General features: G+C 34.9%; 1 protein-coding gene across 4 annotated transcripts; it reads left to right on the top strand.

The window, feature by feature from the left end:
- Positions 1 to 784: 784 nt before the first annotated feature.
- On the top strand, positions 785 to 10,742 carry LOC145898587 (E-selectin-like). 4 transcript variants are annotated; one of them, XM_082987099.1, is made up of 12 exons: positions 785 to 926; positions 3,341 to 3,526; positions 3,946 to 4,137; positions 4,350 to 4,544; positions 5,298 to 5,489; positions 5,753 to 5,941; positions 6,586 to 6,771; positions 7,572 to 7,814; positions 8,210 to 8,320; positions 8,593 to 8,712; positions 8,863 to 9,037; positions 9,127 to 10,742. In XM_082987099.1, exons 1-12 carry the CDS (start codon positions 872 to 874, stop codon positions 9,251 to 9,253), a joined length of 1,971 nt encoding a protein of 656 aa, XP_082843225.1. In that variant the 5' UTR covers positions 785 to 871; the 3' UTR covers positions 9,254 to 10,742. The 4 variants fall into 4 exon arrangements, with proteins under 4 accessions (XP_082843225.1, XP_082843226.1, XP_082843227.1 ...); XM_082987101.1 differs by lacking the exon at positions 785 to 926 and adding an exon at positions 2,188 to 2,327; XM_082987102.1 differs by lacking the exon at positions 785 to 926 and adding an exon at positions 2,453 to 2,552.
- The last annotated feature ends 845 nt before the right edge of the window (positions 10,743 to 11,587 follow it).

The raw sequence follows: 11,587 nt of genomic DNA, 5'->3' as shown, positions 1-11,587 counted from the left end.
CTATTATTCGTTTGTGTTTGATAAAATAAAATAAACCTATTTTAACAAATCAAATTTTGTTGGTCAAATTGAACAATATTCTTTTATTAAAACTATTCTAATGCAAAAAAGGTAGACTGACTATTTTTTTAACCGGGAAAACTTTATTTTGGATTTTGCAAATCACACATTATGTAAAAAATTATCAGAAAAAAGTTTGTGCGTTCGATGAGGTGTTTTTATGACCAAATTTATTGCTGACAATAGTTAGGCATAAGCACAACTTACAACGCAATCTGTATCATATCGCCGTTAGAATTTTTTGCCAACAATTACTTGAAGGCTTGGAGTTAGCTTTACAGCACCGGTGATCACGAAAGATCCAAAAGTTGAGCATAACACGCGCCTTTTTAATCCCAAAACGTGATGTATTATTACTTAAAACTTTTCTTCCAACTCTGTACAAGGTCCATTAAATTCGAGTGAAATACAAACTGTTAATTTCCGTTCGTGTTTAAATGTTTATACTGCTATCTTTTGTCAAGCGAAGAAATAATCAGAAAGAGACCAAGTGATGGAACTGATCGTTTTCCGCAATGCTATAAGCCTATTGTTCGAATTGTCAACAGTGAAGTCATGCAGTTTCGCACATTGCATTATGATTCATAAAAGGAAAAGGGGGAAAAAAAGAACTTTCGAAACTTTTGCGTTTGAAGCATACTCGTATAAGGATGTTGATGTACGAATATCTATAAACTATTAACTTAGTTTTTAAATCTTTTAAAAACATTTAATGTAAAAATACAGATGTTGATTAAGTGAAGTTCTGTTGTAAAGACCTTCTTTAGACATAATTCTGCTTGCATTCAGGATATTTGCAAAAAGTTGTCCGATGTTGGCGATATTGATTTATATTTTTGCATTTTTCGCACTGGAAATTACGGCATGTGAGTATATTCTGGCACGTATTGTATTAACTATTTATATTTTTGCTAAATAAGATATTTCAAAAGTTTGAAAATACATGACCATTATCAACATCTTTCCGTATTAAGATAAATCTTGCAAAAAAGCAGCGTTGCGCAACAAGTATATAAAATTAGGAAATTTCCAAAAATGCTTACTTTCGTCTGCAACGGTACCGGGACACAGAGTTTTCGGCAAACTTGATCCACATACAAGCTTGCTTTCAAAACTTCAAGTCAATTTCATTTGAAAATATTGTCCGAATTATTGCTAAATAAACTTGTACCAAAATTTTATTTGGTAATGAAGCAATAGCAGCATTTTGTTGTTGGTTGGTGTTAAGGGTGAAAATTTAGGGGATTATTGGACCACAGGTTGTACACCTCTGTTTTAAATTGTTTCAAAATTGCCTAATACTGAAAACGTGCAGTCCACAGCAATGACTAGGCTTTATTATTACAGAACATTATTTATTTAATATAACACTTATGCTATTCCAGTGCATAAATATCACACTTTTTTTCCAGTGTTTTGATTTGTTCGTATTTTGAATTCCGCAAGCTTGCTGTATTGACATGTTTTTCTCAGGAAACAGATACATGATTTGCTTTTTATATACTTTCAAAGCCTGGACATATGCTTCTATCGTTGGTTTTAACCGTTGTGTTCTTGTCAGTTCCTTGTGAGCTAAACAAAGTAAACACAACTACGAAATCTACAGATAATGGTATTTCTTAAAATTATAAGAAGCTTGTTCATATTGTTAATTGCTAAAGCTGACAGACGTAGAAAATACGGCAGAAGAGTCCTACTTGTTGGGCCTGTTGCCATTCAGTTTAAATACATCAACCGCAAACATTTTAAAATATCGAATTTGTTTACAATATTCATGGAACATAAAATACTTCTATCGTGTATTCTATTCTATGATCCCACGTGCGATAATGTTTTTAGTTTTCTATTGCAAGCAAAAAAAACATCCCTTATTAAACACAAGCGACGTTCAAAGCAAAAGCATAGGGAAAATAAATACAATAAGTATTTACTACAAGAAAAACGAAAATGAAAAGTTTTCAATCCCAGCTAAAATGTTTAAAAATAAAATAAGAAACTGTACCGGTAATATTTAAATTTGTTTATGCGTGAATTCATTCGTCTTGAACAATATTCGACACTGCAAAATACTATAATGGGCCTTCGTGACTGATTTCTATGGGACACGTATACCTACTGCATTATAAACATCAATTGTCGGCGATTGACATCTTTTTCACTTTGGGGAAATTCCGGAGATGAATTCTTTTTTGCTCATCATTCGAGAAAACACTAATTTATGGTTCTGACCTCGCGTCATCAATGGGTCTGACGTCACAATGCTGCAGGTAATAGATGGGCTGAAAATGCATTGACATAGATCGAACTTGTTTGATTAAACGCGTGTAGCGCAGAAGTAACTCCTTTTTTGGGAAAATTTCAAACATAGACAAAGTTGAAATTATCGAGAAACATATGTATCAAGCACCAGAAACTTTTGTGTAGGCAAAGAAAAACGTCTGGCAATTATCGCGTCTAGCGGTTGCACGGCTGTGACGTGCGCTTTTGCTAAGGTGAATATGAAACAAGTCACTCAATCAATAAATGTGTTCTCCTAATTCTCTAGGTCGGTTTGGAAGTCCTGCAAATAATATCCAAATTTTAGTGTCCATCTACTGTTAATTTCGATGCTATCAAGACTAAATTGTCACAATGAAAGTGCACACTAAAGCAAAGTAGCTGCCAGATGTGTTAGTTGCCATTAATTCCAAAAGCTTTTTTCTTCATCTAAACATAAGTTTTTATTTTGGTGCTTCGTACTTACATTCTTTTGAATTTTTGCTCTGCCTAAACATAAAAATGTTTCTGCAAAAAGGTTATTCACTGCACTGCATTCATGTTATTGAAGAACCTTTTCTATACCAATGCATTTTCAAGCAATTTTTACCTGCAGCATTGTGACATCGGACCCAATGTTGACATGAAACATAAAGCACCGGGTCACAGAGTTTTCGGCAAACTTGATTTACATATGAACCTATGTTACATAGAAGTCTGTGCGAATACTAATGCTATAATTTGGTGTATTGTTTCAATATGACAAAAATAGCTGGTTGTTGCCCTGTTTAAACCAAACTATTAACATTTGTACATAAATTTGTATATTGCACAGACAGATATGTGGATTTTGCCAAAAACTCTGTATCCAAGTGTATTAGTATTTTACCATCAACCAAGCATAACTTGTTGCATGTTTGTACAATTGAACATTATCTACTTGTTTGTTAAAGAAACAGAACACAATTTTATTTGTAAGACATTTTCTTTATCACTTGTATCTGAATATACTTTCACCTTCCAGTATGTCCATCATTGACGACACCTGCTGTGTCGTCACCACTTCAAGTATTTCCTGGGTGTACGTGCCTAACATCTTCATGCAACAATGGGCAAACATGTGACTTCAATTGCCAGTCGGGTTACATAATAACAGTCAATACAAGAACATGCACAAATGGAGTATGGAGCCCAGAACCACAATGCGTAGGCAAGTGTAGCAAGAATAACTGTAGATTCCCAATATTTTCCCAAAAAATATATAGAAAATGTACTGTTCGGATGGGTTGTCAATTTTAAATGAAAATATTGTCCGAAATATTGCTAAATAAACCTGTGCCAAAATTTAAATTGTTAATGAAGCAATTGCACCATTTTGTTGTTGGTTGGTTGGTGTTGAGGATAAAAAAAATTTGGGGGATATTTGGGCCAGGTTGTCCACCCCATTTTAGTTATTTCAAAATTGCCTACTACTGAAAACCTGCAATTCATAGCAATGATAAGGCTTTATTACAGAACGTTATTTATTTAACATTTCAATTATGCTGTAACCATTCAAGTGCACATGTAACTCATTTCCCCCTAAATTTATTATACTTCATTATTTTTAATTTCTTGTTTTGTTTTCAGCAATCACATGTCCAGCACTACAGCCAAGCACAAACATGCAACCAGCCTCTTGTGCCCCATCCTGTAGTGCTGGTGTTTGTTCGTATGATACAACTTGTACTTTTACTTGTTCCCCTGGTTACAAACTAAGCTCAGCAATAAGTTCTGTTTGTAAAAGTTCCACATGGACTCGATTACCTCCCCAGTGCACAGGTATTTGGTTTGGCTGCAAGCTTACTGTATTGATATTACAAACATAATGGTGTTAAAGTTTGTCTGAATGATCATTTACATTTATAAACTTTAACATGGTGGAAGTCTAGTGTAATAAAGGTAAAGTATGAAAAATGTTCAAGAAATCATTTAACCCTTACAGCTATGAGTGAGGTTCAACTAAAGGTTGTTTAAATTTTTTTGTTTAACAGCAATCACATGTCGAGCACTTCAACCAAGCACAAGCATGCAATCTGTCTCTTGCGATCCGCCATGTAATGGTGTTAAATGTGGTTATGGGACAGTATGTAGATTTTCATGTTCAGTGGGTTACCAACTATCAAGTTCACCAACACGTTCTGTGTGTGGATTTTCAGGATGGTCTTCATCAGTTCCCCAGTGCACAGGTGTTTGGCTGCAAACTTATAATCCTAATATAGCTAAAAGTATTCCAGATGTTTGTCTGAGGCATTTCTAAGATTCTCAAACATTGTAAGTTTGTACAAAAATACCTTGAATATCTATAGGAAAGAAAAAAACTAAGCTTAAATAACAATGGTATTACATACTGTCAAACATTCACGTAACTCTATCTCAGCATCAACAGTTTATGTGGTGTGTTTAAGTCAAGTGGGATAAGGCGTGAATATTAAAAAATGTATTTTCTATTGCACAAAATGCCTGTTTATTTTAAATTACCTAAATTTCAAGGTTTAGCTTAGTTGTACAATGTTACGTAACTTAATTTGGAAATTATTTGTGTTACAAACTAGTACTTAAAGGACTAAATCGATAAATCATAAGCTGCATTGCTCAAGCTGACATATCTTTTGTGAGTGTAATTTTTGCCATTGTCATGACTCACCAATTTTTGCCCTTATGGCCTGCGTTACCTTTGGACAAGACAAAAAATTTTCTTATTGATGACCTGTTTGGTTACAAATGATTTTTATTTACCCACTTGGTAAATTGTCAAAGGAGCTCATTATGAATTACAACACAAGATGACCTTTTTTGTCATCAAAGCTTGCTGTAACACGTTTATCACAGTATGCTTATAAATAAGCACTTTTTAATTTTCTAGATAGTAAGCAACCCTGCTAATGGTTGAGGATAATGTTCAACTAGACAAATTTTTAATGGATTGTTTTGATTAACAGCTATCACATGTCCAGCACTGCAACCTGGCACTAATATGCAATCAGTTTCTTGCAATCCACAATGCACTTCGAGCACATGCAACTACAACACTAAATGTGACTTTACATGCTCCCCTGGTTACAAGCTAAGTTCAACAGCAAGTTCCTGGTGTGGAAGGTTTGGATGGAATCCAACAGCACCCCGATGCACAGGTATTTTATTGAGTGCACACTAACTGACCTAGTTGCAAAAATATATCTGTTCTAAACTTTTTTGAGCACCATTTTGATTAGTACAGCATTGCTCAACCTGGAAAGAAGGGTTATTAAGGGTTTACAAAGACTTTCATGGTAAAACCAAAAAGTTTAAACAGGTGTAGTGCAGAAATAAACAGATTTGTTTCAAAAGAGAATCAGTACAATCAAATAATATATATTGATAGTGAAAAAAACATTTAGATTTTGCTTTTTTACAGGATGTCCAGTACTTCAGAGAGGTGTTAATATGCAACCAATCACTTGCAACGCACAGTGTAGTGATGGTTCATGCGCTTATGGCACAATATGTGATTTTACTTGCTCCTCTGGTTACAAACTAAGTTCAAGAACAACAAGTTCTCGCTGTACAATTTCTGGCTGGACTCCAACAGCTCCCCAGTGCACAGGTATAACTTACTGTTCTTAGCCTGGTACCCAACAACTGACGGAAACTTCATAATTTAAAGTCTTTTCCTGTATATTTAGCTGGCAGTATTGTGGTAAGTCACCAGATCTACAATGATGAGACCGAATCGGTCAAAAACGTGGTCCTGTCTGCAGCTCACTTAAACATTATCGGTTGACGGCTGTTTTAGTTATTGCTGCACTAATATTACAAAAAACAAAATACACTCATACTATATTTTTGTAATATACTCATTGAAATAACTTTTACTTTTCCTGTCTGTCTACTGTCTTAGTCTTACATTATTTTAAGTCCAATACCTTTACAGAATGAATTTGGTAGACTCTTGTTTACCTTTGACATGATAAAGCTAGGATTCTATAATTACTATGGATTAGTTACCTTTTATCTATACTAATGTCAACAGTTGCACCTTTTACATTCTGCTTGCATTCAGAAAAGGCTGGTAAGCGGTAAACACTTCCTAATCCTAAATTATAGATATGACTTAATGTAGATTGCAATGGTTTTAATTGAGCAACAGGAACTGAACACAGAAGGTAGAACGACTCTAGTTGCATCTGCATGTTAATTAGATTTTTTGGGGATGTTTTAAACATTTTTTTATGGTTATACTTTTTGCAGCTATTACTTGTGCACGACCTCAAGCAAGCAGATTGGTAGCTCGTTGCCCACAATGCAGTGGCACACAATGTCGATTTGGTACCAAGTGTTCATTCTCATGTTCAGATTCTGACTACATAGTGTTTGGAGAAAAAACTTCAACGTGTGCAGAACGTGGATGGAGTAATAGAATACCCAGTTGTATAAGTAAGATTTTATATTGTGGTTTAAAACTAATTTCTGTTTGAAAAAAAATGAGAATGTGTTGAATAACATAAAAGCTAGTTTCTGACTGTTTCCGACGAAAGAATTTCTTTAAATTGTTATCATTCTATATAAAGAGTGCCTGATACTAAATAACAGTAGTAAAAAAGAACCCACAGCAAATATATTGTTAGTAGGTTAAAAAAGTTAAATATACTGCAATATTTATACCAGTATTTGGATGTGATTTCTATGTTCTTCTACTGATAAAAACAAACCTATATGAAGCAGTGTATTACCTTTAATTTTTGGTAAAATGTATGAACAATATAAGATGTATGAAATATATGAGAAGGAAAATATGTTTTCTTTTCCCTTTTATTAGTTGTTTAACTTTTAATAAGTTTACTTGATATGTTAGCTGCTGTGTTTTACAAGTGGCTTCAGTACGCACCGATTGTAAAAAAAATATTCAATATTTTGTTTGTATAAGAAAATAAGACTTCTTCATCACCCTAAATTATGTTTTATTAAATTTTGTACACTTTAATTTAAAATCAATACATGTTGTAGTTTTGTAAATACTCTGACATTTACATTCAGTAGCTCTGTGATGTTGCAAAAAATCAAGTTTTGTCTTTGTAATTTATCATCAGAGTCGGCGTTGTAATTTATGTGGTGATTTATCGCGAGCCAGTTTATTTGAAAAAAAACTCAGTAAAAAGCAAATAATGGCAAATTCTGTTTGTAAATAAATTTTTGTTTCAAGAAATGGATAAAATCATAATAACAACTTTTTTTAGACAACTGGAGAAGACTACCTACTTCCTCATCATGTCAATACTTCATATCACCAAATGAAGTAACACGCACCCAAGCTGTAAACTTTTGTGATGGCAAAAGTGCAAGATTGGCAATTTTATCCTCAGGCATTGTGTTTTCTAATGTTAAAGACCAGTTAACAAGGTCTTTGTATTTTATTGGTCTGTCCAAAAAAGATGGAATGTGGAAGTGGGATGACAACACGTTACTACTAGGAAAAACTGGTGGGGTGTAAGGTTGTACTCAGACGCATACAGTTTACAACATTTTAAAAAGAAAAAGTTAAAATAATGCATTAGAACGTTTGCAATATTGGCCTTACCTGATATTTTATTGTGAATTATAATACTGTGCAAGGGAATCACAAATATATGTATGAACCAAGTGTATCTTGCATTTACTAATGTTGGTTATGTAGTATGTATGTTTGTGTAGCTATTTATGTTCCTTCACAAATATAGACATATCTGTTTAACAATTGTTGACGGTGAATATCAGAATCCAGGTCACTTCACATTCTTTTTGAAGTAACATTCCAGTTTACAAATTTTGAAATCACTTGCCATGCCATGATGCCACTCATTGATCCCTGGTTTATCATCTGTTATTGCTTATTTAGTTATTGGTAGAAGTGGAGATACATGTGCTGTGATTTCAAACCAAGCACCAAATGACCTTTATGCATATGGCTGCACTGGAACAACAGCAAAGTTTGTTTGTGAAAAGAAAGGTAGAATTTTACTAATGCGGAGCAATGTAATTAATGACCAATAAACATCAGTTTAAAAACCAAAGGCCCTTCGCAGGCTGTCGATCGCACACCATATCGATATAATTATTTGAATAAGTTGTAGAAATTGATGATGCTGTTTAGGCAAAATATATTTTTCTCATCAAAATCCATCCGAGCTGTCACAGATCGCTTTGTTTAAAAACAAACATTATTAATATGGAGCAGTTTTTTGTTTTTATATTTAAAGCTTGTACTGTTTTTCTATGCAGTGTATGGGCATTCTAGTTGTACAAATCATCAATGTGTAAATGGTGGGACTTGTCAGCCACTAGGATGCAGTTATACTTGTACTTGTACAAAATACTACTATGGTCCACGGTGTGCTTCAAGTATGTTTGGAAATATGTATTTTTTATACTGTTTAACAATATGTTGAATATATGATAATATTATAACTGTTTTGTTTTTATCTGATGCTGAATTTAACTTGATGTTTTTTAAACAATCATCATACAATCTTTGTTGGCCAACACTTTCAGGAACTTTGACAATTCAATTAAAATCATCTGTGAACGTGAAAAGGGGTAGAAGTTTGACAATTTATGTTCGAGTGCTCAATCCATTGACGAAACAAGTAAATTGTCACTTGACAATGGGCTCAAAAACCCACAATTGGTCTCCAATATCACTTACAGACAAAACCTTCAATTATTTGTAAGTCGTAAACTATTCCCATCACTTTTGTATTTAAATTACAGTTTTTACAAAAAATGGATTTATACCCTAAATAAAACTTTTTGCAGAGTAACAAGTACTGCTTTACAAATTAGCACCACATTTTCAGTCACATGCAGTATTGGTCCTCCAACAAGCATCAGTATAACAGAACATATTAATATCAATGTGCTTGGTGGGTTAAACTTTTATTAAAAAGTTACTCTAGTTAAACACTTTATTTATAAATAACAGAAAATGCCCTTGTTGTGGTTTCGAATGGATCCTTTACTGTTAATCGATCTAGTGTTATTTTTGAAAAAATTATTCACAGCCGCCTATATAACTACCTTGAAAAAAGTAAGTTAATTTCACAGCATCAATACGGATTTAGAAGTAAACATTCCACGTCACTCGCCATTTACGACATTTACGAGAAGCTGTTAGAATCTTTTGACAATAAACAGTTTACATGCGCCATTTTTCTAGACCTGTAGGCATTCGACACCGTAAATCACGAGAAGTTGTTGGAAAAGTTAGAGCGCCGGTATGGAATTAGGGGAAATACCCTACACTTAATCCACAGTTACCTTGTAGGTAGAAGTCAATGCACTAGAATAGGAAATTCTGTGTCGGATATTAAACCCATAACATGCGGTTGCCCACAGGGTTCGCCATTAGCTCCTTTACTTTTTTTATTGTACATCAATGACCTTCCGCAAGTATCCTCTTTTACAACCAAATTGTTTGCTGACGACACGGTTCTTTCAATGACCTCCCCTTCACTTATTGACTTACAATCCCGTTTTAACGAACAACTCACAAATGTTGACAACTGGTTAAGGCACAATCGACTTTCTCTCAACATTCGGAAAACAAAGTTCCTATTGTTTTCCCCTTCCACCTCAAGCACTGGCAATTTCACCGTCACCATTGGTCATGAAAAACTTTTGCGATCAGATAATATTAAGTACCTCGGTGTATACATTGATGACAAACTAACCTGGACAACTCACATTCATCATTTAGAAAAGAAATTGTCACAAGCATGCGGCACTTTTTTTCAGTTGCGAAATTATCTTGACGTTAAAACTTTGAGAAACGTTTACTATTCATTTGTATATTCCCATATTCAGTACGCTATCGGTGCTTGGGGTGGAGGATCGGCACTCTCACTGAAAAAACTCAACACTATTCATAATAATATACTCCGCTCCATAACCTTTAGTTCCTTTCAAAGCCACGTCACGCCATTATATAAGAAATTAGATCTCACAAAAATTAGAGACATTTACAAACTCGAACTGGCCAAAGTAATGCACGATTTCCATACCGGCAATCTACCTGGCCTCCTACAACTCCTTATTTTCGTTAGTAGGCACAGTGCACGATCATTTCACAAGAAATGCATCGCAAAAGAACTTATTTCACCCAAGAGTTAACACCACCTTCGGCTTACGTATGCTAAAATATAGGGGCCCACAGATATGGGAGGAAATAAACCCTTCCATTAGATCGCTCTCCCGTCCATCATTTAAAAAAAAAATCCGCCAATGTTTCACATCTCAGTATTAACTTCCTTTTTCATCCACCCTGTTAGCAGTCCGTTTTTCCCTTTTTTCTTGTAGTCCTCCCGTCGTTTATTGCGTTTCTTCTGTCTTTTTTTATGGTGTTTTTATTTGTGTTTTTATGCATATTCCACTGTACACTCTACGCCTAAATGAACAATTTACTGCCGTAGGATCCGTTGTTGTTTCAGACCTAGGAGCGCTGCACACCAACATCATAACGTGCGATTGATCATCAGCAAGACCTACGATGATTCAACAAGCGCAACCTCCATACGATCCTGACCATCTCCAACCAAAACCACCACGTTTGGACTGTCCTCGGGACGTTAAGGTCTGTCGATGTGGATCAAAGGAAACGTTCTGAGAACCGAGTTGGCGTTTGCGTTTCGATGGGTTTTGCTTTGGCCAGCACGGCCGGGTGGCCACCTTTTCGTCACATGCAGCTTGTCGCAACCCATCACCTCCCAGTGCGACTGGCTGCGATCCTACGGCAGACGGTGATTCTCCGTGAGGAAATCACCTTTACATGGGCGCCTGACTCGATAGCCTTTATGGTTTTATCGGTGCCCATGCCATTTCATTTCCTTGTTTTTTGTTCGTCGCGTAGTTGCTTTTCTCGCAAAAATAAACATGATTTGATTTGATTTGATTTTGATTAGTGTTATCACGAACTGTGCAGTTGGGTGCACAGGTTATGGAAATCCTTTGCCAAAACCTAAATGGGATTTTGTATCCACAAGTCGTCGCAGCCCCATTTACCAATCATTTTCAACATTCTTAAACAAAGCTTGTTTATATTTTAACCAGGTAAATGCCTGCTGTGATTCTTGTGTCCATGTTTGTGTTCACATTTTGTGTTTCTGGTTTTTGTTCTGAAATCTTTTATCTGCAACAAAAATGATCTGGCCTCTGTAGGCATTGTCTTTATTTAAATCATTTTATGTGTGTTAAGGAAGCAACAAGCCTCTAACAACAAGCC

The sequence above is a fragment of the Ascidia mentula genome, chromosome 4 (genome assembly GCF_947561715.1).
Source record: "Ascidia mentula chromosome 4, kaAscMent1.1, whole genome shotgun sequence".
Taxonomy (NCBI): domain Eukaryota; kingdom Metazoa; phylum Chordata; class Ascidiacea; order Phlebobranchia; family Ascidiidae; genus Ascidia; species Ascidia mentula.
Note: the sequence above shows the minus strand (reverse complement) of the source record. Positions and strands in the feature narration are given on the sequence as shown.